General features: G+C 39.9%; 1 protein-coding gene across 1 annotated transcript in view; it reads right to left on the bottom strand.

Moving 5' to 3' along the window:
• Window positions 1-6,645: 6,645 nt before the first annotated feature.
• Window positions 6,646-26,550, bottom strand: part of sema4c (sema domain, immunoglobulin domain (Ig), transmembrane domain (TM) and short cytoplasmic domain, (semaphorin) 4C) — a 38,986-nt gene continuing 19,081 nt past the window's right edge. The window contains exons 3-16 of the mRNA XM_028797615.2: window positions 22,255-22,403; window positions 22,111-22,173; window positions 21,296-21,394; window positions 21,000-21,096; window positions 17,928-18,044; window positions 17,165-17,301; window positions 16,688-16,857; window positions 15,415-15,559; window positions 12,434-12,647; window positions 12,227-12,342; window positions 11,911-12,068; window positions 10,640-10,722; window positions 7,278-8,801; window positions 6,646-6,979 (exon numbers count right to left, since the gene is read on the bottom strand). Of these exons, the coding sequence (XP_028653448.2) occupies window positions 7,978-8,801; window positions 10,640-10,722; window positions 11,911-12,068; window positions 12,227-12,342; window positions 12,434-12,647; window positions 15,415-15,559; window positions 16,688-16,857; window positions 17,165-17,301; window positions 17,928-18,044; window positions 21,000-21,096; window positions 21,296-21,394; window positions 22,111-22,173; window positions 22,255-22,403 (2,372 nt within the window). The 3' untranslated portion in view covers window positions 6,646-6,979; window positions 7,278-7,977. The remainder of the gene's footprint in view (window positions 6,980-7,277; window positions 8,802-10,639; window positions 10,723-11,910; window positions 12,069-12,226; window positions 12,343-12,433; window positions 12,648-15,414; window positions 15,560-16,687; window positions 16,858-17,164; window positions 17,302-17,927; window positions 18,045-20,999; window positions 21,097-21,295; window positions 21,395-22,110; window positions 22,174-22,254; window positions 22,404-26,550) is intronic.

The raw sequence follows: 26,550 nt of genomic DNA, 5'->3' as shown, positions 1-26,550 counted from the left end.
TGAGAAAAGACAGCAGAAAGCGTGGATTGTGGTGTCTCATGCAGGGCAGAGTCACAAGAGCCTGCAACCATCTTTTAAACTGTTGGCAAATTCTTCTTCTTCTTCTTCTTCTCTGTGTGTGTGTGTGTTTTTCTTTTTTAAGACCAAGTCTCTCCTGGTCCAGGTCCAAGAGCGAGATCTCTCTGTCAGACTCGAGATGTGCCGTTTGCCTTTATTTGGAGCTGAACTCTTCTGTTTTTGGACACGGGCCCATAGCATGAACACTCTCTTACAACTTGCTTGAAACTCACTGCTGCCTTCCAAAGCATTCTCTTCTTCCACGTGGAGCGTCTTCCTTACTGCAATCTTCTGGAGAAGCTGGAGTGGAATTGGATGATAAGGGGAGGGGGAAAAAATGACAGAAGCTACTGGCAAACAGGAGGAGAATGGCAGCCAACTTTCCTTCCCCTGGGAATTGTGTTGTGCCGAGGATTTCTGAAAGCAGGTGCTATTTTGGTCTCTAACTGGCCACCTGTGTTAGCACGTGCAGCTGTTTTACTATTCCCGACCCCTCTGTCCCACCTCATAACTGGTATCCAGACGCAAACCTCCCAACTTAAAGGCAGAGCTTATCGTCGGAGACAGTAGATCGAGGACACCAGTTTTGGTGTGACCCTCTTGTTTCTTTAAGGCAGGGGTGTCGAACTCGGGGCCTGGAGGGCCGCAGTGGCTACAGGTTTTCCTTCTGACCTTCTCCTACTCAGTGACCAGCTTTCACTGCTAATTAACTTCTTTACATTTTAATAGCCCTGGTTTTAAGGATTCAGCCCTCTGAATTGATTCCCTTCTTCATTAAATGGCAGCCAAACAGAAATGAGCGGACAGAGCAGGATGGGATTTCAAACTCCAACCAGTCTCTTAATGAGAAGCCGATTCTTGTTGTTAATTAAACTCGTTATTTCATTCCATGGCTTACTCACAAGTGAGGAGAGTGTGTGGAGCAGATGGGAAGAGTACTTTATGAGAGGCTGATGAATGAAGAGAACGAGAGAGAGAAGAGGTTAGATGATATAGAGATAGTGAATCAGGAAGAGCAACAGATTAGCAAGGAGGAAGTAAGGACAGCTATGAAGAGGAAGAAAAATGGAAAGGCCGTTGTCCAGATGACATACCTGTGGAAGCATGGAGGTGTTTAGGAGAGATGGCAGTGGAGTTTTTAACCAGATTGTTTAATGGAATCTTGGAAAGTGAGAGGATGCCTGAGGAGTGGAGAAGAAGTGTACTGGTGCTGATATTTAAGAATAAGGGGGATGTGCAGGACTGCAGTAACTACAGGGGGATTAAATTGATGAGCCACAGCATTAAGTAATGGGAAAGAGCAGTGGAAGGTAGGTTAAGAAGTGAGGTGATGATTAGTGACCAGCAGTATGGTTTCATGCCAAGAAAGAGCACCAGAGATTCAATGTTTGCTCTGAGGATGTTGATGGAGAAGTATAGAGAAGGCCAGAAGGAGTTGCATCGCGTCTTTGTGGACCTGGAGAAAGCATATGACAGGATGCCCCGAGAGGAGCTGTGGTATTGTATGAGGAAGTCGGGAGTGGCAGAGAAGTACGTAAGAGTTGTACTGGACATGTACGAGGGAAGTGTGACCGTGGTGAGGTCTGCGGTAGGAGTGACTGATGCATTCAACATGGAGGTGGGATTACATCAGGGATCAGCTCGGAGCCCTTTCTTATTTGCAATGGTGATGGACAGGTTGACAGACGAGATTAGACAGGAGTCCCCGTGGGCTATGATGTTTGCTGATGACATTGTGATCTGTAGCGATAGTAGGGAGCAGGTTGAAAAGACCCTGGAGAGGTGGAGATATGCTCTAGAGAGGAGAGGAATGAAGGTCAGTAGGAAGAAGACAGAATACATGTGTGTAAATGAGAGGGAGGTCAGAGGAATGGTGAGGATGCAGGGAGTAGAGTGGTGAAGGTGGATGGGTTTAAATACTTGGGATCAACAGTACAGAGTAATGGGGATTGTGGAAGAGAGGTGAAAAAGAGAGTGCAGGCAGGGTGGAATGGGTGGAGAAGAGTGTCAGGAGTAATTTGTGACAGACAGGTATTAGCAAGAGTGAAAGGGAAGGTCTACAGAACAGTAGTGAGACCAGCTATGTTATATGGGTTGGAGACGGTGGCACTGACCAGAAAGCAGGAGACAGAGCTGGAGGTGGCAGAGTAAAGATGCTAAGATTTGCACTGGGTGTGACGAGGATGGATAGAATTAGAAATGAGGACATTAGAGGGTCAGCTCAAGTTGGACGGTTGGGAGACAAAGTCAGAGAGGTGAGATTGCATTGGTTTGGGCCGAGGAGAGATGCTGGGTATATTGGGAGAAGGATGCTAAGGATAGAGCTGCCAGGGAAGAGGAAAAGAGGAAGGCCTAAGAGAAGGTTTATGGATGTTGTGAGAGGGGACATGCAGGTGATGGGTGTAACAGAACAAGATGCAGAGGACAGAAAGATATGGAAGATGATGATCTGCTGTGGCAACCCCTAAGGAGCAGCTGAAAGAAGATTTAATTTCATGGCTTGTTGCTGCTCTCATTCTGCCACAGCAGACATTTTTTTATTTTCAGATATTGTGTGATGGGCACAGGTGAGCTGATCAGGTGGTGGCTTGTTTTGTGTCTCATTATTGTTTAACAACTAAGGGGCCCAAGTCAAGTTAATTAAAATGAATGCAAAAGAAGTTAATTAGCAGGAAAAACTGGTCACTTATGAAGAAGATGGTTAGAATGAAAACCTACAGCCATTGCGGCCCTCTAGGACCAGAGTTCGACACCCCAGCTTTAAGCGGATCTGCCATTCCAGAGACCTTACTCTCCAGAGGTCACCCTTACCGGCTCGGTTACACTCGTTTCTGATTTTTGCACTCTACCTTTTCATTTCACACAGCGTCACATACTCACAGCAAGCTCTTTTGAGTAGTACTCCCCCTGAAAGGCACAATACAAATATAAAATGTGTGTATGGAAGGAATGGCCACGTCTAATGAGTGAAGCTTGTAACTGTAAAGTTATCTCATTGTGAGACCCTGACGTGTCTCCCCAAGCGTCGCATACATACAGGCAGGCCTCGAGTTCTGCTCTCGTGGACATTTTGAACTCTATAGGGAATGGCACTGAAGAGTAGCCATTAATGGAATAAAAACAATCACCAAATATCTTGCTTATTTTATGTAAAAAAATGTTTGGAACTTGATCAAAGGGCAGTTAAGCAATATTAAATCATACAGCACAGCTAACTTCGACTTTGAACCACAGGTATTCACAGTGTGTCAACTTTATGCTTCATACATATTTTGACGATGATGAACACCTCATGGAGTCCTAAAGAGAGATTCCTGTTCCTTCCTCTGCTGTTGTGATGGACTTGACTCTGTGTCAACCCCACTTTATGATGTCCAGTATTACTACTCATCACCACCACCTTCTTTACTTCCATTGAATAGACGTTCCAGAGCCTTACCGATGCCATGAAAATGATACCAGACTGACGATTATGGGACATGTCTGAAGGAAAGCACAAAATGGTTAGAAATGAGGACTTAACACAAGTACCATGGGCATCTGAATGACAGGCTTGAGTTGACTACCAACACATACATGAATGCCTGGAGGTCATCTGGTGAAGGCAGGCCATTCTTTCACGTTTTTTTTTAACCAGTCTGTAGTGGCCAGTGCCACCTTCTGTGCGTCAGTGTGCTGAGAAAATAGCATTAGTGCATGTGATGCCAACAACCAACATGCTGGGTCTGTGCTGGGAGTCAGACTGGACTCACTGGAGAAAGTGGTGGAACAAGGAGTCACTCAGGAAGCTGCTTACTATTGTGGACAATCATGCCGTGTATATGATTTTGGAAAAATAGAAGCATCTTCAGTAACGGACTGAGACAACAGTGTTGATCCAAGGAGTGCCACATGAGGTCATTCCTACCTTAGCTATCAGGCTTTATAACAAGTCACCCTCAGCCGAGGTGGTCTTGTTCCCCATCTGCTGAGCAGACATCTTAATTGACAACGACACCATGTGCAATGTGCCAATGCCCTGTATAATATTAATACTGTGAAACCGTACTCCTCGCTGTACACTTTGCAAATGTGAAACACGGGGAAATCTCCTTGAAGGTTTGGGGCTGCATTTCTGCAAAAGGAGTTAGGGATCTGGTCAGAATTAGTGGAATCTTCATGTTGAGAAGTACAAGCAGATTTTCTCCCATCTAGGAGGTCACTCTGCAGCAGGACAGTGGCCCAAGCACACGATCAAAGACAAGTTTGTAGTTTTTACAGAAACGGTTTGGGCTTCTCAGAGCCCTGATCTTCATATTGTTGAGGGTTTCCAGGAATATCAGGAGAGACGAACTCTGCAGGAGACTTGGGGTGAGTTGTCCAAGATAGTTGGAACGACAGAACTACACTGCAGGCAGTGGACCTAAGAGAATGGGTGCAGTTTTAAAGGAAATGGGTAGCTACTCCAAATATTGTACATTTGTTGATATATGGAAAGTTTCCTTTTTAAAGCAGACTTTTTTTTTTTATAAACACATGCTCTGTTTTTCAGAATCCCAGAACCCCTGACCCCCCCCCCCCCCCAATTTTGGGCTTTTCTTCTGTTATGAAGCAGCAGTCCCAACATGTGTGCCACTGTACTGCCCGGTACTCAAATTAACCAACCCTAATTAAGATTTGAGGTTATTGTAGTAGGCAGCCATAAAGAATTAGTTTCATTGCCTTGTGTCCCACATAATCAAAGAACCACCAAACCTTTTGTTTTCCCTCTCACTGCACTCCTCTATAACAGACTAGAGCCCACAAAAAGATGCAACAATGCAGACAGTCAGAATGAGGACAGCTACTTTTTCACTTGCTTATGCTTCAATTTTTCCCTATGTAAAGGTTCACACTTTGTCCCTCACAAACACAATGGCAGAGGCTGTCATGCTATCCACAAATTTCACAGCTTCCAGAACAGTCCAGGTAAACACGATCGATGACAGCAGAAGCAGCACTTCAGTAAGACCCTCAGACCAGTCATTAACAAATGCAGTACTTGACATCATCACTTGGGATGCCACAATCCTGGATTATGTTAGAGTGAGGAGGATCTCTGCATTTGAATGCCATTATCAAAAAACCCTGGCATCACATGATCAGTGCTGGCCTAACCTGACATCATTAGGCATAGGTGTGACCAGATATCACTCCATGCAGGTCGAGGATGGGCAGTGGACATTCCATACTGGTGGTTCTGGGGCACAGGTGACAGTGATGCATACCACATGAAGGTGAATACTTGGTGTAAAACCTGGGTGTGTAGATGCTTACCACCGAGTATACCATCTTGTGAAAAAGCTTAGAAATACAGTGCAGGTGGTCAGTCTGAGTTGAATGGAACAGCATAACAATTAAAACAATTATTAGTGGTATCAACATGTGGAGTCAAGAGATTTCTGTTTGTTTTTCAGAATCAGTGTGTGTTTTATCATCTCATTGATAAGCAGAATGTGGTTGGTGGCACCGACAGAAAATACCTGAAACTATTTAAGTATCCACGCAGGTGGCACAGTGGTAGTGCTACTGCCTTGCAGTAAATAAGCATGGGTTCAAGTCCTGGGTCCTCGATGCATGGAGAGCGCTTTGAGTAGTGATAAGAGAGCTATATAAATGTAAAGAATTATTATTATTATTATAAGTGAGATGACATAACATGCTGAGGAGGTCAGACTTCCTGGATCAGGCTGTAGTGGGGCTTGGCGTTATCAACATCACATACTTCAGAAATGCATGGCAATGGACATTTCATAGGGAACATTACTCACTGAACATTCTGTTAGAAGATTCTTCTGTTGTTCTATCATTTTATACTTTGCTGCCTTTACTTGATGGATGTGTGGTTAGCAGTCACCCCCCCCCCCCCCCCCTCAATTACGCCTGAGGACATAGTATTCACTTGTGACTCCAGAGTATGGCTCACTATCAGTCCTAGATACTGATGCTGGACAACAACACAGGCTTTAAACATAGTGGTTGTTTACTTTTCAGGATCTTCTAAGTTTAGTTTCTTATCCTTTATTTTCCAAACTTTAAGGTGCTTCTGACTTTTCTTTACTACAGTTCAAATATTGTTAACCTGTTTAAGGTCTCAAATCCATTAGAAAGTAAAAAGGCACCTGTAAATCAACCCATATCGTAGGGCAATATCTAATACGCTCAGTAAACAGCAGGAGGCACTACTGGAGGGCCCCAATTGGACAGGGCTATAGATATAAGTCTCAAGTCGCATCATTTTGCATCGTTTAATCTGATCTAAAGCTGCTAGTCTTTGGCAGGCCTCCTGAAGAATGAGTCCTGTGTGCTCAGAGCCTGTCATTTAAGATCAGCTCTGAAACTATCTGCGCACTGTCCCAGTCAGTGTGGTGGGGTTTGTCTTGTAAATTTCATTCTGTGTACTGCCCTGGTGTATCTGAAGAAATGTGGGGTGAATCAGCCAACTATCAGCCAATCAGTGAATTAGTAACTACTGCTTCCCAGCTAGAAGGTCACTGTCAGGCAAGGAGGCTCAGCCCCACAACTGGAAGGCCTACTGCTGATTAGGTTAAGAAATTCTCAACTGCAAAGTTGAAGAGCAAAAATGGTTTAAAATTTTAATTTGTATATAAAAATAAGAAACTATTTACAGGAATAATAAATACTGTACCTTTACCAGGCAAATAAGTTACAATACAACATATATCCCTTCATTAAAAAAAAGATAAAAAGTAAAAGCTTTTAAGTTACATTGCAGTCTTCTGTAACACAATCCATCCATTTTGCAGCTCAAGTCTTCCTGCTTGCAGAAGAGCACAAGTCTCAGAGGTGGGAGAAGAAAACAAAAAGTGTGTAACTAGACTTGCCAGTGGAGATCCCCCACAACTTACAGATGCTCTGGCAGAACAGGATGAAAGGACTGGCCCTAATGATGCAGGGAAAAGAAGTACAAAAATAAAAAAGGAAATTAGGTATGCACACACACAGCTTTCTCAAAAGAGATCCATTAAACAGTGTCTGATGAGAGGGGCTTTAAGTTTAGGGAGTAGAGAAGCAATGTTTTGGTCAAGTTAGTATCATGACATTCATGCAGCTGCACATGGAGGAGCAGGAGGAATGAGTCATTTAACGTTAGCCAATGAGGTCACTGTGCAGGAAATGGACTATCCAGGCCTGCCAATCAGCATCATGACAAAAGAGCAATCAGAAAAAGAAGAGCTTACCTTGACCCGACTCTGTACAGGAACTCCGTCACTGGGCTTTCTCTCCGACAGATGCAGACACACTTAATTTGACAAACTTGGATGCCACAGCTGAGGGGCCTCCTTGGTCGAATGTTTCAGATACTGTAGCCAGCATCATGGTCCCAGTGAGAAGATATTATGGCACAAAGAGATTCAGTTATCTGGACGGTGGCCTTTCAATTGGGCAGTTTGTAAGCAGCATTTCTGCTGGGAAGGGCGTCTCCAAATCTCCATTACTTTGTGTGTATTTATATACACTGCTGCTCATGTTCACAGGAAACCAGCTGTGCGCATGAATTCTGGAGGGCTGGAGTGAATCAACATCCCAAAGTAGAAAGGAGTGGTCTTTGAACACAGAAAGAAAAACAGAAACAAACAGACACAATGGGGCAAGGACTGCAGTCATTTCAAAACTATACAAAATAAGCACGCAGCTTGGAAAAGAGTGATCTTAAAAAGAAATCACTGGAGCGCTCATTCTTTTTATATACTTTCCAACCAATACGCACTTTTTTTTTTTTTTAAATACAAATGAATCCCTCATTCGACTTCTTCAGTAGCAAAAGGTCTCTTACAGAAAATGTCAGGAGAGAAGCAAACTGAAACAGTCCAAAACATCGGATTTTCCTTAAAACCGTTTGAAAATGAGGTAGTATCAAAAATGCAAGCAGAAGGTAGCCTAAACAGATGACTCTTCTGGATTGGCATCGGGCAACACATTTCTCTGCTTAATTGACTTTCTAAGTTCTTCATTAAATTCACCTCGCTCCTCTGTGCCCAAATTCAGACGGATGTAGCCATTACTTCCAGAACCCCGGATGTTGCCAATGCTAAGTCTGCTGGGTGAATGGAGGGCTCCTGTGGGCAGAGGCTGCCCAGGAATGCCATTGCTGGTTGGAGAGGCAGCTGAACCATTAGGACAGAGGGCATGCCCTGGCACAATCTTTAGGGAGCCATCTGAATAATAATAGTTCACAGGATCCCAGAACTTGTCTTCAGGGTCGGCCATCTTGCTTGGCACAAAATTGCGAGGCTCTTTGGGGAGGCTGATGGGGTAGACCAAAGTACTTTCCAGTGGCTTCATTTCTGCCCCTTTGCCTAACTGCTCCTTCAATCTGCGTCGAAGATACAAGACTGCCCCAAGCAGCAGAAGGCAGACAGCTCCCAAGGTGATCACCAGCACCCAGACCAAACCCAGATTAAGTTCTTGAGTCCGGGCTTCCATGAAGACTGGTACGCTGGCCACTACTGAGACTTGGTAACGTTCTGCCATAAACTTCACCCCTGCCTCCTCAGAGAAGCAGGAATAATGACCCGCTTCGCTAGGTCCAACATCCTCAATTACAAGGGAACATAGCTGTCGATCAAAGTGCAAGCCGTTTTTCAACTGCAAACTATGGTCATTGAAAAGCCATTGGGTCTGTGCCAAATTGGAGACTATCTGGCATGGCAGCACCAGACTTGATCCAGCTACAACTGTGACATTCTTGGGCTTCAGCTTGTCTGCAACAGGTCAGAAAATATATAGTGAGAACAGAGGTTTATAGAACTTGCGGTAACTAGCATCTTTAGGACAAAAGCAAAGAGTCTCTTATATTATTTCATCCTCAAATAATGCACAATGACTGTTGTTGTGATGTGATATTTTGCATACAAGTTGATAAATATTTTGTATGTCTTTATTTGTAACGTAGGCAAAACTAAGTCAGGAAAGTGAATTTTACAACAGAGTTGGGGGAAGTGCTTGAAACAAATGTTTCTCTGCTAAAGTCTCTCTTTCAACCCCCCGCAGGAAAGCCAGGCTGCCTAACTGCCAAGCTTTACCTTAACATAAGGTTTTGGGGGGCAGTTGTGAAGATGTTCTATCACCCCATTGGTCTGAAGTATGGCTGTTTGGAACTGGCTTGTATCAGAAGCCTTTAAGTACTATGACGCCCTATTGGCTGTAGGGGTTGGAAAGAAAATCTATAAATTTGCTCACTCCCTCACTCTCTCTCTTACCAAACTGATGCATGAACTGAAAAGGACAACACAATGAAGAGCACAGCTCGGCAGCCATATTGAGACAGGCATGCGGCCTGTTCTGTAGAAAGCTGACCACAAATGATGCCTTAACTAGAGACATTTTTAAGTAACTAACAAGTCTGTGTACCACCTGAAACTACACATCAGCATTTATCAGGTTGTATGGTTGCCAATATTCAAATGTACTTTGCATATTGTTATTATTTATGAATATTACCAATAATACATTGTTTAAATTGTAACTAAACTCCTGCTTGTCTTTTACTACACCTATTTGCCTGAAGTTATAGATGTAGAAGGGAAGGTGGGGAGAAGTTATATACTATAATACCTTATAAACAGTCGTAAGTCTGGGAGATTTGAGGCATTCTGACAAAGGTTACATATTAATAATACAAAAGGGGAAAGTAGAGTAAATATTACGCTACCAAGACAAAACAACTGGTCATACCAACTCCCCTCTCATGTGGACAGCTTGAGGTACCAAAACCATTTGTAACACAGATCATGCCACCAAATCATAAATCATTCTACCACAGATGCTTTAGAACTTTTCTAAATGTTTGAACTGTCCAGAGCCAGTAACAGCCAGACTAGATAAATATCATTCAGATATACAATATCTGTCTAGCATAGGGTTTGGGCTGATTAGGACTACTGTTCTGTAGTTTCCTTCAGTGCTTTTTAGTTGTCAAACCCTACATTACTCAAGAAATCATTTTTAAAAAGCCTCAAAAGGTGAAGCATTTCATTTCTACTATCTAGTACCAAAACATGTGACGCCTGAAAGTGCATGTAATTTCAATAGGGACTTTGTGCCATCTCTCATCACTAAAGGAAGTAAAATCATGCCATAATTCAGGATCTGGAAAGCAAAACTGTCTAATTTGCTAAAACATCCTTCCTAAATGTGATACGCACAGACAATTCTGGAAAATAAAGCTGCAAATCTAGCTGCTAGACTAGGTGGGTGCAACTCAAACTGCTGTCCATTTACCGGTTGTTTCACCACACAGTCTATAAAAAAAACATGCAGATTCTATATTGACTATGAATTTTCTTTACAACACTGAAAACAGAATATTAAATAAATTCAAAAGCTGTTCTTTTGATTAAACAGAATGGAGATCCTGCATCAGCTGAAGCAGGCCATCTGCTAACAGTTATTCTAATAGGTTTTTCATGGTGTGACCCCTTTTCAAATCTGTAATAAAACACAGCTGTATTGTTGCACTCTGAATCCAGGTCATACTGGCATAAATAATCTCACATTCATTACAAAGGACTACAGTGAAAAGAAATCTGAAAATACTAACCTGAACTTGGAACAAGACTCTGATGGAACTTTTCTCCCACCCTTCGTGGATTCTGTAAAATATCCTGCTCAAGTGAAAGTGTACTGTGGGGAAATAATAAAAAGAAAATTTCAATGTATATAGTTTAAATATTGATTAGTTCTTTCTGATTAGCTTTACTGGAGTTTAACTCAATTTTTGTAAAAAAAAGTATTTTAAGATTTTATATCAAAAAAACTCTGCAGATTGTACAACTGGCAATTTTATACCAGACACCAAAACTGAGTGTGATGGTAAGAGAGAGAGAGATTCTTAACACACCCATCTTCACACCCTGACTTTTTTACATTACATTGCAATATTTTAAGATATCATTTACTGTAATATAGCTAGAATCTTCTGGTTCCCTTACACCAGGTTGAGGAGACATGGGCCACCACAGGGTGGTACACACCATGTGTGTTGGGTGCCCCAGAAAGGCAACAGGCAGGAATACCAGAAGAGTGAAGATTTGTATCAGTGCCTGATCATCTCCTAAGAGATATAGTGAGAGCACAAGACCACGGATGATTGGCAGTGGAGCTGAATACCTCTTGGATATGGGGCAGCAGCACATGGTCTCAAGCAATGAAAAGAGGGTCTGTGTGTTATTTTTTAAGTTTGTGTCTAGTGGGAGGCCACTAGTGAATCTCTAGCCTAAAGCCCAAAAAAGTTACTCTGGCTCTGGTGGGCTGCTGTAAGGGTTAAACTACCACTGTTGCAATTACAGAAATACGCAAACATTTCTAACATTGATCTTATAGATAATTTTAGATAAAAGCATCTGCTACATAAACAATGGAACAAATAATAAGTTAGCATATTTAAGATGTGGTCTGTGCACTAGTGAGAGTAGCAAAGCGATAATGCAACATGAATCATGTTACACTCCCCTGTCCATGATAGACATATTCTATATGCAGTCACTAAATGTTGTTTCAAACACCTAACATACTGTATTTATTATAAAAAGGGGCAGTGAAATATACAGAAATTACACATAGAACACTTTAAAAAACACTATTTTAGAAAAAATATTTATTATGAGGTCTCCCAGTCTATGAAACTGCAAATTGCCTTCCCTATACTATGCAATTACAGTAAGGCAGTAAACAACTTGTATTATAATTATACGTAAGATTTCTCCAGCAGCAGATTTCTTTATATCAGTTTCCAAATTACATGTTTAGATTTGTGACAGACTGTCATGCCAAGTTGTGCTTTTTGGTGATGGATTGTTATACACATCTTACCTGAAGTGTCGATCAACCTGCACACACATTCTGCCTTCACGATCCCAGGCACAGTAGGGGTCCCGAGCCAGTGTGCAGTCTTGGAAAGAGCTGTATTTACTGCAGTCAGCCAGAAGCAGCTGGATCACACCTGAACGGGAGCCTATATACAGAACTTTCTATTTAAAAAAAATATATATATATTTAGTCTATTTAGGAAGGTTAAGTCACAAACAATCCTAGAACAACATACTTAGATACAGCAAAAATGCTCAGTAGGGTGTTGAATTCCAAGAATGATCAGCAGCCATCCAGCTTTTAGCCTGCAGAATCTCACCTCAGTGTGGGAGATCTTCAGGCTCTCTACAGGCTGGATTGTTTCAAAAAGTTGCAATTCCTCTATGATGTGCACTTCCGATTTCACAATTACAGCTTTGTACAGCCAACCTTCCGCTGAGAAAAAACAAAATGTAGAAGGGAAAAAATGCTTAGATGCCATTAGATTCATTTTTCAAGAGAAACCGCAACCAGTGCACTATATTACCTGTGCCAATAAAGAGCACCTCATATGATCCCTGGGAAACAGTGTCCACTCTGTCGACTGCAATCTGTGTGAAGTTGACATTCTTCTTCACCAGCAAGGGTTGCTCGCTCACCTGGTCATCCATTAGAGGATGCTTCTTGGCGAAGTTTAGTGTAATGTCAGGAAGCTGGAGAGAGCTGTTGAAGCCATTTTCTTGGTGCCATTTGGTGATGCACTGGATAAGAAGATAATACTGACATAGTAAAACAGTACAATTTTGAAACACTAATATGATGTGGAATATATTCTAAAGTTGCACAATATCACCTGACCTTCTAGTTCAGGGTTTGTTCACTTTAAGGAATAGTCTATAAACACAACAAACACTTATATCGTATATACAACTTTCTTTTCTTTTAAATAACAGAATCCGTTATAGTACAAGCTCATTATAAAATAATGGAAAGACATCGTAGGATAGCGGTTAATGCTGCAACTTCACTGATGCAGAAAGACATTAAACTGACGACTTTAAATTGTTTTTTGTTTAAGTGTGGAAGTTTCGTTGTAAATGAATACATGTCCCTCCCTGTGATGGATCAAGTCCCCTCTCTAGACTGCTTGTTGCTCTGCACCAAACATTCAGTGAGTTCCATAAAAGCCTGCTGCCGGCTATATAGCACATTACTGGACTAGTATTGGTCAGCTACTTTTGTGGGGAAAAACTGCAGCAACTATAACTAGCAAGTCTTTAAAAAGTGAATGCACACTTTGAACTGCGGGAATCCATGAAATGAGACATATTTGCTGGATTTTTTCCCCCCCAATTGCCCCTTACTGCAGAAATAAAAACCCATGGGGAGATAGACCTAATCTAACCCCTTTCATGCCTGTCTGCGTAGGGCAGAGTCAAACCAAAAATCCATTGCATGGCTCCAAGATCTCTGGTAGTTATTCATTTTATTTTTTCTCCAGTTAGACTACTTTGTACAGAAGCTCAGAACCTTTTTATTTAAGCTAAATTAAACTGTTTAGTATGTACCACAGAGTAAACATAAAGGTATTTCTCTTTCATATCAAAAGACACTGGACTTAGTGAATGGAGTTGAACCTGATCTATGTCCTTTTCCTGGACATGAGGTTCTCATTGCAGAACCAAATCAACCTTGCAGGTAAGATTAGACTTTGTTTCTTGCAGAAAAAAAAAATTCAATGTTACCTTTTTTCTCTGTTAGATAATTCTTACAATTAGCCTAATGAATACCACCTAAATGGACACAAGGGCTAGGCCTGGAATTTTAGTGTGGGACTGTGGAAAATGAACCAATTTCTTAAAAATTCTGCATGGCTTAACTTAATAAAGCAAAAAAATCACACTACTCTTTAAAAGCGAAAAAAGGAGTTTTCAATTACCATTTTTATCCCACAATGGAATTAGTTCAAAAATAAAAATACACAATTTGTGCATGACTTAAGAGTACGACAATGTGACCAATCATCTATGACTTAAGAGTCATTTCAACTTTTAGCGACTTGTGTATAAATGGACACAAAATATCAAATTTGTATTTGGCCTGGGTCTACAGTTGTTCATTCAATAATCCAATTTTCTAACTAGCTTATTCAGTCTAGGGTCTATGAAGAATAGGTGCCTATGCTAAAAAACAAAATAACTAAATTGTAGAATCTTCTGAAGTATGAGGCCGTTATAATGATACAAACAACATTGAATGCATTAACAGAAGTGCATAATCACAGAGATGCACACTTAGCAGGCCTACTAAAACAGCAAATAAAAAAAACTTGATTATACAAATTTAGTAAGTCAATGTAATGTTCCCTTGTATAAAACAGTTAAAATGTGACAAACGTAGTGAAGTGATATGTATTGGACCTAGAACTAATCTTAATTACACATCTTTAATGTCAATTGCTTTAGAAAAAACATTCAGTGTCAACATCTGTTTTATTGTGTTGGATTCTGAACCAAGCTCATATGAAAGCTATTTGCAAATCTGCTTATTTTCATCTTAGGATCATTTACTGTATTTTATCCTATCTAGACTATCCTGCTACCAGGGCTGTTATTCATGCTTTTATTTTTTCATCTCTGGTCTACTGTGAACACCATTTATAGTGGTCTTCCTAAAATTAAAAATTCCACAGCTTACTTATTGACACACACACACACACTTGTGAAAGTGCATTACTTTAGAAATGTCTTGTTTGCACCAGATGGCTATTGATCAATGGAGGCAAAGAAAAATCTTAATGTTGACTTTTAAAGCATTCACTAGCAGTTCACCAACCTACTTACTGGATTTAATTAGTCCTTATGTGCTAATTTACACTTACAAATGTATAGGTATAAAACATTTGCTGCATGTGCCTTTAATTATTTTGCTCCAAATCTCAGTTAATTCTTTGCCTTTTTCAATTAGACAAATTCATTCATTCAATTCAAAAATCATTCAACTTACTAAAATCTAAATTAAACACTTACTTGGTCAAGTGTTTATGGGATATTTACATGTTTATCTTAATGTATCTATTAATCACAAAATTCTCACCAAATCAAAAGCATGAAACAAAAAACCTTCCAATAGGAAAATTTACTTGAAGAGCAGTCAACAGACTAGAAAACTACACAAAGCAGTAGGAACTCATGATTCCACACCAAGTAGTCAGCAACTGCCAAAGTAATGCCAGGCACTCTTGTTACCATCAAAGGTATGGCAATATCCTTCAATGCCTCCTATTTAACAGGACAGACACATCTATACTGTCTGTGATGCAGCTACTAACTACGTCATTTATTTTAGTACTCATTATTCCTAATTTGGCATCACCAATGTGAATCCTGTTTGTTGCCGGATTGTATGTCACCAGAGTGTTAAGTGCATCATCTGAGCCAAACCTATCCTCCACCACTTTAACCTCATCAAATTCAGATTTCTCTTTACTGGCAAACGCCTCAGCTCTAAGCTTCAAAAGGTACTTACTGATCCTGGCCGGGGTGTTGGGATCTGACCGGTATAGCGACCCCATTTCTGTGCTGATTCACGAAATTCCTTAAAAGGCCCATTGAACACCTTTGTAATGTCGGCTAAATTATAGCGGCATACAGCGGACACATCTACGTCACCCCTGCAACAGAAAAGAAAAAAAAAAAATTAAAGCTATAGCAATGACAAATTAACACAGAGAAATTAGAAAAGAAACAGAGGAATCAGGGATATCCACTAGACATCTATTCTCCGCATGCAAACTCCATTTAGCAGTGAAGACAGAACTTGCTCCGTTCATGCAGACAGAACCAGCAGCCATTATTTAAGTCTACTTCATCCTGTGCTGCAGGTCATATAATCCAGAGCAGTACTGCAAAGTACTGTGGCCACATAAGGCATACAAGACCATTTCCCTTGGAAAGGAAGTTGTCGTTTTGGTAAAAACAAACTCCTGTCATATGACACAGAGAGAGGAGGGATCAATAGACAATCTTGCTAATGCTACTATTCTCCCTTTTCACCAACAGTCACCTTCTGATGATGTATTTTTTTTTTTTTTTTAATTTTCTACCCTCACAGAAATCTGATTTACCAGCAACTCATGTAAATCAAGACAAACACTAGAATTCTTAAATCTGAATAAACTATGCTGGTTTGGTCTGCTCCACAGAGCCATCTGGACTAAGTTTACAACAACAATTCACCCTTACACAACATGAGGAAAAAAAACAAAAAACCAACACTGTATAACAAGTGAATAAAGAAGCTAGCTTCAACTCTCCTACCCTATGAGAAATCCTATCCTTCTGATAGGACATTGACACAGAACTTAGCGCTTAATTTAATCTGTCATTCAATTAAATTTAAAACAAATACAATAGGATGATGCCCACTCAGTATAGACATCACTGTCTGGAAATCCATGTTATTTGGGCTCTTTGCCATACAGAGTGATGGTTCTGATCTAATGTACAAGAGAAAGTCAATATGATCCATCAAGTAAAAAGCAAGTGTCAGCACAGGCTGCTTTATAAATGAAAGGAAACAATGTGAAACGAGAAGACTTCAGATAAAATTTGTGAAGGGTTAGGCTTAGTGTAGGACTAGGTTTTCCTAGATGAAATTAAACAAAATAATTTAGCCATCATGACAAACACTACAATTATTTGTGAACAGGCAACATTATATATATATATATATATATATATATATATATATATATATATATAATTATATATAGACCTAGAGCAAAGACCACACAACTCACCAGCGTGCCTGAAAAATGCCAAAAAAAATGGTTTCCTGCCCATTCCCAAGAGCGAAGACAGCCTGGACTTTATTAAAGTGGACATGCTGATGTGGAATGGAGCAGAGTAGACGGGCTTTCAGGAAGGAAGTCCACTTCTTTTGAAGGGTACGAGCCCCTCCCACATCACCCTAAAAAGAGAATGAGAAAGTGAGAAGAATAATGTGGTATAATGGGTAAAGCGCTAAACTTCAAACACCACCAAGGTCAGTTCTTTCCTCTGAGGTACCCAAAGCAAGTTAGCTGTCCTGTCTGTGTTAAAAACCTCATACAGTATAAACATTTTGTAATGCATCTCCATACTTGTGAAGCATTTTGAGATCATTTTTCCTCTAACAAAAGATTATTTATAATACAGGTTGCTTATTTGATATTCACTTAGAACAGACCAGGTTAGTAGTAGAAAGATAAATTTAAGAGAGAAAGAGAAAAGGATACCTTGCACACTTGAGCCACACGAGCCACAACCTGTTCATTGTCACAGTCAAGCTCAACTGCTCGTTCACTGAAGAAGAAGTAAATCTTATCATCTCCCCAGTTTCCCTCCACAAATGTAGATGCAACAAAATCAGGTTCTGGGTGAGTAAAGAAGAAAAAAAAAAAACTTTAAAAATTACAAAATTACAATATTTGATGCACATGCACATGTCACCCGTTTACTGTGTTAAACTAGAACGGAAGAGTCCATTACAAAACTGTAAACAGTATGAACACTAGATCATTGTAGTGTGAAAAAAAAAAAAAAATACAGGTTACCCCTTATATGTCTGGCCCAGTTACTTGTAAATTGTGAGCCAATTTTTTAGACACATGGGATAAGTTACCAAGTAGTGTGGTACACAGGAGGACTTGAGACCTTCAAAACTTAATATTGTTTTGGAGATGTTATACGAATGGGATTAGGGAGCTTTATTGGCATATGTTCGAATGGTCTACATCATCTTCGTCTTAGACAAAGAGGCCAATAGCTCTGTTCTGCACTTCTAGTGCCAAGGGTCCAGTGATTTCATTATGTGATTAAACATGTATACTACATCACAGGATGATATCAGGCTGATTCAATAACTACAGCACATTACCTGGTTTACATCATAAAATCTAAACAGCATCCCAATGACTGCATAGTATAACCCCGTGAGAGTGTAAAAGTGGGTAGACTGTCACCCTCTTTGCACACCCCCACAGCACCGACAAGTCTTACCGTTAAGCCAGGATGGTAAATATTCAGTCTTCATCACACGATGCTGGCCCAAGTTTCTTAGAATCACTGGCTCTGTGCCCAAGAAGTTGTTGAAGGTAGCAGAATAAAGCTCCTTATCTGAAAAAAAGTGCACACATATTAGAGACATGTGCTGAACAAACAGGCCCAGCTGCCAGTTGTATGCTTAAACACCACATCTGTTTATAGAATTGCACGGATACTTCCTCATTGCTCATCAAATTCTGGTAAAAGTCTGGCATGTCTGTCCTACGTTTAACTAACTTGCTTCCTATCCAAAAGGATTACTACAAAGTGTGTGATACATTCCCTAGAAAGGTAGCAACTTGCTGAGTAATAAACTTCTTACAAATCATTATGTAATATTTTCCTTACAAATTCCACGAGGGAATTACGGAGTGAACTTTGGATACGGCAGTAAAGGGCATGTTTAGGCTGGAGTCTACAGACAACAGAACTCCACCGGCCAAAAAGCTCAGTGCCAGTGGCAGCCAGGGATTATTTTCATCCAGGATGAATCAATGATGCCAGCCAGAAGAGTGACCCCAGGAGATGGTGACCTCAGTCTGTAATGAAGTCATGGTGCCAGGGGAATAGAGCACAAGCATACAGAAGTGACACAGTGTCTGCTGTGCTTGGAAACTGCCCTGCAGGGCTTATTAACACGCAGGATGCTCCCAACTGATTGTAAATGGGAGAATTTTTGGCCACATGGATGGTGCAGACATGTGTGGTGGGAAGGGGTCATGTTTGTGCAAAAAAATATTAAGTCAGGCAAAAGAAGGCATGATACATTAAAAAAATATATACGCTTACTATGGTAGAGCTCCTAAGTTTAAGTAGGAACGGAGCTTGTTTGGTTGGTTGGGGGGAAGGCGGGAAGGGGAGGGGGGTGTGGTGGCGGGGAGGGTTGGGATTATAATGTGTAAACACTTTAGAAGAGTTATTGGAAAAAATCTTTGGGGAGGCTTGCGGATGGAAACAAATTGGTTCTCTGAGAGGAGGTTGCTGTCGCCAGCCAGAAACTAGAGACAGCAAATAAAACCAAGAAAGGAAGAAAAAAAAGAAAGGGAGAGTCCAGAGAAGTAATTTTAAAGGATTCATTACTACTTGAGAGCACATGGAGATCACTTCAACTTCTTGTTCTATCTGTGCATAAATATGTATCTCTGTAATTAGTATTTTCCTGTACTTCAGCTAAAGTATTTTCTGCTTACAGACACTGGGTTAGGATACACAGCATTACCATCTGCCCAGCAATTAGATGCACCTATGCATTCTACCACTTAGAAGAATTTCAGAGTCGACTCCAGTAAAGTATGTTATTTTCCTGAACTTTAACGTAGCTTGATTGGTGTCCTCATGAATGAGGGTCAAATGAAGAGTACTTGTAAGGCACTACATGAAAATTTGGAGTGAGATTTAATAGGAAGGAGAAACACAAAGTTAACCATAAATGTGTTAAGTCCCTGCCATATCATTCAGTGTTTGTGTTAAATGGCCATATTATGCTAGGACTGTTGTAAAGGGAGGCATTCAAGTGAAGAAGACACATAAAACTACTGTCAGTTAAAGGCCAGGTAGAAATATGAGAAAGCTTGTAAGCGCATACTTCTTTCTCATTCAGTAATAATTAACCCACCCGGATTTCTGATATGAGTTGTAAGTAAACAAATAAATTGATTTTAAAATGCTTCTCAAAGAACTGGAAGGTATCTTAAAGATATTTTCTTTACTGAAGCCAATTATTAAAATCTCCTAATTTGTAAATAGTCTCTAATTATAAAAATTTGCTAATTAGTGGAATCACCCTTCATTTACCCATTAAAGATTTTCAAAACATCCCAGGAATACTCAAATTCTCCTACCCATTCATTCTAGATTACTTGTTTCTTCATATAATTTGATGACAGTGCCTAATTTTGAGAAAGCTGATCTTAAACGTGTCATTTTCTATTCCGCAGTCATTCAATAACAATATTAAAATGCACATAGTAGGAATTGGAAACACATGGAGCTCTGAGGCCCATTCAGCACGAGATTAAGGCTACACACTCTTTTTGGTGTGCTGTAGAAAATAAGAAACATGCAAGGAAAAGAACTGTCAATGTTCCGTTTTTAAAAGAGGCTCAGAGAGCTAATGTTAAGAACGTCATCTGGACCAATGAGAAAGACGGGAGATTTCATAGTAAAATATGCAATTATTCTAAAAAATTCAAATATTGATTAAAATAAAATTATAGTGGCTACGCATATGCTTCCATTTAAGGAACATTACAATAACACAGAAATCTTTAAGAAGAAACTAGGCTGATTCCAGGACTGCAATGACAAGTTTTGAGGAGAGCCTGAAGGAGCGGAACTTTTTCCTTTTAAACAAACAGAGATTAAGAGGTGACATGACTGTTTTTTAAAATTATGAAAGAAATTAGTACAGTGGATCTTGGCTGTTACTTAGAACAAGTTTGTTAACAGGAACATTACAAAATCTACCTTTAACAAGTTTCCATCTGTGTTGCATGTTAGAAAGTTTTTCTTCACACAGAGAACCACAGACACACAGAATAAATTAGCAATTAGTGTGGTACAGAATATTCTGTAGCTTTAGAAACCTTCAAAACTCGACGATGTTATTCTGCAGAAATTAGGTGGAAAGGATTGGCAGGCTTTGCTGGGCTGCATGGTCTGTTCTCGTCAAACTTTTTCTAATATTCTAACATACTATCAAATCAAAGTATGTATTAAACTTTCACACATTTGTTGGGTTGTCATTTAATAAGTCGTCTATTCTTTGGATGAAATCGGTTGTTTGGAAACATGCCTACACAAGACAAAGTTACTACTGGAATTCATTATTAAATCAATAAGAAGAATAAGAAAAATAATAATAATTATCAAATGTATATAGGCCTTCCACAGACAATTTACCTAATAAAAAAATAAATCCTTACTTTAAAAGGGTTGCTTTTCAAAAGCCGTAAACCTGGGGAAAGATTTTGTGTAGGTTTTCATATATAAAAAAAACAGCATTACATATGTCAAACTATCACTCACCAACAATAAGTCCTGTGTGCCCTTTGGCAGGGTCATAAGGGCACTTGCCTTTGCCATCTTCCAGAACCAAATCTTCAAGAGTGAAGTTTTCTAGACTCTGTAAATGTAAAAGCAAAATGTTGAAAGTGACCTCCACCCTAGGTCTAGGAATAGCACCTGTGTTTATTTACAAAGTCCTTTTAAAATGAAACAGTACAAGTCACACAAAAAATAAACAGCAATAAAAACCAGACACAATACTCCATTATAAAGGCAGCTTGGATAAAACAAGCATCAGGCAGGGATTGAACACTTACAATATATGAGCACTTTGGCTGAAAGGCATAGGTTCCACATGTGTACATATGTGTTTCATTGTACCGTTGGAGAAACCGAATGTAGTTGAAGCATTCAGACTGTGTAAAGAAAAAAAAAAAAAAAAAAAAACATTAGTTGAAAGTATTTTAATTCAGCAGTCACTGTTTAGACATGCATCTGTTGATGTGGATGTTTTTAGACATAGAAAACCCTTCATGCTTGATATTTGACAGAACTTAAACTGCACATGTACCTGTGCTGCTTTAAAAAAAAAGTATGCTTAATTAAATCAATGTTAATTTTATGCCTCACAGAGTTTATAGCATAGCTAATAAACACAACTCAAACCAGGAGGTTAACTTTTCCTTAATTTTTTTGATTATACTTCAGCCATATGCTGAAAGGATCAATACCTGCATTTGCCATACATGTTTTCTTCCAATGTGTATTTATTATTATTATTTTACTGCAAAAGATATATGCACTTAAGGCACATGCTAAACTGACTAATGGCCAGGTTCAGCTTACCCAACTGGGATTAGACAAGCAGTGGTGGCCTCTACTTTATTAAAATGGTGGCCTAAAAATTATGTGAATTTGGAGACTTTGGGAGATTTGCACAAAATGTGTCTGTTGAGATAATCTAAACTGCAAGTGTGACAAACCTGGCTACGTGTACTCAAATAACCGAAACATTTAGTAATATCTGAAGAAAAGAAAGCCTCAGATCTAACTAGCACATATAAGAAAGGTACAGCTGCATGGATATGGAAGTTATCTCTGTCATGAACATGATGCCTAATGAAGTACATACTTGGTTGTTCTTTCCTTTCTGGATACACTCAGCTTTCTTTTCCGGTGGTGCCTCCCATACAATCTGCAAACAGATGAAAACATACCACTTTTAGGAGGTTTGCAAACCAAAGGAAAAAGCGTACCAAAGACAAAAAAGTCTTACCAATTTGCTGTTCTGAGACACATCTGTCATGTTGAGGGAAAAGATGGCTTCTCGTGCACCAACATACAGCTTCTTGTTTCCCTCATCCAGTGTTAGTGTTGTATAGTTGAAGACACCAACCTTTGAAAAACTCTTGATATCTTTGAGATCTGTGGCACAAAAGTACAGCAGTTCTGTTTGAAAATTTATATGCAGAACGAAGGAAAGTCCAGCCACCAGAAAACGCATACAAAGATCAGTAAGAAATGCAGGGGGTGTGCATTCAGACACACACTGCATTTAGCAGGTATGGGCTGTCTATAAACAGCAACATTCCAAAGAAGTAGAAGACACCGTTACTCTAGATGGTCATCAACTCTGTACAAAAAACAGTATGTGTGCATATGTGGAATACACAACACTTCTCTGTATGGATGTGTGTGTATATATAAATTTAAATGTACAAAGTGTTGCCAGTTTATTAGGTCCTTCTGTCTTGTGCGTGTTCCACTTCCTTTGGCTTTCAGAAAAGCATTCATTTGACTGGAAATGGGTTCTGCAAACATTGGCTGCGTTGTTCTGGAATATTTTACCATGAAGAAACATAGTGCCAAGTTCAATGTCAGCAAGGTTACCAATTTTGCCCATTGCAAGGCTCATATAAACTCTAACTGATACTAGAAGTGTAGGTCTGCCCAATTTATACCATACATTTATACCACACATCACTAATACATGATATACAGTATGATGTGTTGAAATGAAGAATTTGTATGAAGGCAGTGAGTGTACCTAATGAACTGGCAACTTAGTAGGTGTACATATGTTTGTATTCATATTTAGGCAAATTAAAAAAAATCTGTCACTGCAGTCAGCCCTGGCATTTTGCAATGAGCTGGTGTAACTGGTGTCGCACGAGGCTGGGGGTCAGAACCGGCTGGGATGCCTGGAAGGACCGAGAGGTGGCACATTTGTCCTCCGGGCCACGAGGGGGCAACCGTCCTGGAGCAGAAATGGCCCATGGAAGGGGAGCAGTGAGGCTCAAGCCCGTTGGGGCCCATATCCACCACCAGGGGGCACCCGAGCCTCATGGAGCCCGGGACATATTTACTTCCGCCACACTCCTGGAGGACGATCCTTCCAGGGACACCCGGAGTGCTTCCGGGTGCTCTCCTGACACTTCCGCCACACCAGGAAGTGACGTCAGGCAGAGCACCTGGAGCTCATCCGGGTAAGGATAAAAGGGGCCGCCTCCCTCCAATCAGTGAGCTGGAGTCGGGAGCAGGAGCAGGATGAAGCTCCTGGAGAGAGAGGACAGGTGGCCCATGGACAGACAGAGAAAGGCCCGGAGTAACAGTGGTTGGTGCAAGGAGCACAGTGTGCTGTGCGGGACTGAGTTGTGTGTTGGAAAAGAGGAAAAAATAAAGAGGTCTTTTATAAAGATGCGGTCTCTGTCTGATGGTGTCCGGGCAAGTCTCGCACTGGAAAGGAATATTTTGCTAACAGCTAGGTTCACTACACTGAAACACAAACACAACCAGCTTTAATAACAAGCACATGGTCCTGCTAATGCACACACCATCACACACATCTCTGTATTTTGACACTTCTGGAAGATTCACTTTCACTCTCTTCAACTTTACATTCCAAAACTCAGCATTCTTTCAGATATCCTCTCAGTCACAATGTTAAAGGCATACTTGTTCAGACAGGGGTTTGTACAATGAGCCTGTACAAAAGCATACCTGTACACATAACACATCATTAAAAAATGCAACTGTCTGTTTAGAAAAATTACCAAGGCAAACGCTGCAGAAGTGTCTTTGTGACAAACAAAATACAGTAATTGATACAGCCGAGGATGCAACTTACCTTCATCATTATTACCATATTTAATTTACAAATCTCTGCCATATGTTACAAAGAACAGAAATATTAAAGGATTGCTGGCTGAGCTTTCCCAGTGATGTGCGACTCAAATGTTGCAGTTTCAGAAAGTATAAAGTGAAACAGTTTAACTTAGAGTTCAGTGTGCCTCCTTGGCAGAATGCAGGTCTGCTGTCTTTTTTCTTGCACAGTTTGTGTGAAATTTGGGAAGAAGGTACGTAAACTCATGGTAGAGAGATGTGAAATCCTGGGTTGCTAGTTGAATCAAGCTGAGAAGACATCTCTTAAAAATCCATCTCAAAAGGTTGCAGGAGGTTTGAAAAAACAAAAAAAGTGTGCACCAATTTTTTTTTTTTTTTTTTTTTTTAACAAATACCTATCCATTTACAGGTGTACCACCTTTTAACATGCATAAGCCCTACTCATAAAACACATCTGCTCTACTTTACTTACGCCTTCTCAACCTCTATACCCACATCACATCAAGCTTATCTATTCAATGACACATACAAAATCCCACCCAGCAGCATTTACCTTTACATCCTCATTCACACCACCCAACCAAAAAGGGGCACATAATCTCCCTACAAACAATGTAAGTGCAATTTTTCTATATTTCATTTTTTTGTTTTTTTTCCTCTGTACTATTTGTGAAGCACCTTGAGATGCACATTTACATAAAATTGTGCAATATAAATAATTGTGGTGGTAGTTGTTGCTCATTTGATTTCCAGAAATGCTCATCAGATTGGCTCGTTGCTACATGCCCTTTCTGAGCTAAACCTACTCTGCCCAACTAGATTTTTGGTTCTGGGCTATTAAAAGGCAAATGCCATGTGTCAAAGTAAATATATGAAAAACAGCAGCAGTTATAGTAGTCAACATCTGGTTGGAAATGTTGATGAGCACTTTTTGATATTTTAAACCTGAGGTAATAGAGAAGTGGTGTGATTTAAGTAGTTGTCAAATTCTACATTAGTGAAACTTCTGTTGACACACCACCTTAGGGCTTTAACAAACCTCTGACTTACTGATAAGGTGCAGGAGTTGGTATATTTCTGAGCAAGTCACTCAGTAGATTGGTGAGAGTTATTGTGGCTTGGCAAAGCCATCACAACATCAGCAAGAGTAATGCAGCTTTTACCAGTGCCAGCATGCTCAGGTTTCTCCTGTTTTGTGAAAACACTGAAGCAAGGAGCCCACACTTGAGGCATTGACACAGCCCCAAAGATAATGCCACGTTGCAAGTATAGTACAAGGCCCTTCCAGTACATTCTCTTAAATTTTAAAGATAATAAGCAATCAAACAGTTTTCATCAGGTACTCAGTAAAGAGCTAGAAAAGGAAAAATACAAAAGGTATCTTGGGCAAACAGATAAAAACCTACACACATCTTATTTGTCTAATCACTCCAGAAAGTGTGTGGTAAATGTGCATTACGTGTTACAGGCCATTTTGTAATGTGTTTTGTTATGAATGATGGCAATAAATTACAAAATAACTATGTACAAATCACAAGTGGTGTGTAGAAACAATAGTAGTAAAACACGAAGAAATGGATAGGATGTGAAAGTGTATTGATTCTCTGTCACGCTGCATTCAAAACCACCAATGTGCTACTATCAAATATAGTTGAAAAGTACTTCCCACATTTGGCATGGACAAGTGAATTCATATTATTAGCTGTAGCGGTATGCAAAAGGCATGTGAAAAAACAGAAAAATCTGAATGGACACACTCCCCAAAAGTTATACATGCAAATCACAGGATTTTCAAAAAAGGTTTAAAAAAAAAAAAAAAAAAAAAAAAAAGCTTGGCAATCCTGTAGTGTTAGAAAACTACAATTGTGAGTAACACTGCATTTAAGACTATGTAGACAGATAAGGAAAAATCTAAATGCATGGTATCACACTTCTTGCTACCATCAAGAATTTACACTGTTTGCCAAATACCCTCACTTTGTGCATAAACTCCAAATAGGGTGGCCATGTCAAACCAGTTGTTGAAACAACTACAGTGAAATTGAGCCATCACAAATGACTTTTTCATACTAATAATAATCAGCTGTTCATAGTATACAGCACTTGGCATTACAGGTCATTGATCTCATTACCAAGCTTTTAGAACAGTACACAGGATATGATAGATCTTAAACCTTTTTGCCTAAATCGGTGATTACAAATGGGTCTTTGCAATGCAGAAGCTGTCACAGCCAACATAAGGTACAGGAGAATTCATAATAGCTGTTCAAATGGACATTCCCAAAGGGTACATGTCCTGTATAAATGTGTCGGATATTTCGCTTTTCATGCAACTTAGCTACAGGAAGCAATGCACTGATGAGAACAAAAAGGAGCAAAACATACATTCAAAGCCACAAATTTGTCTTTTGTAATTGTTATTAATATATGCTGCTAATTAAATAATTTG

Source organism: Erpetoichthys calabaricus, chromosome 1 (assembly GCF_900747795.2).
Source record: "Erpetoichthys calabaricus chromosome 1, fErpCal1.3, whole genome shotgun sequence".
In the NCBI taxonomy this organism is placed as follows: Eukaryota; Metazoa; Chordata; class Cladistia; order Polypteriformes; family Polypteridae; genus Erpetoichthys; species Erpetoichthys calabaricus.
This window is presented reverse-complemented; position numbering and strand designations above follow the sequence as displayed.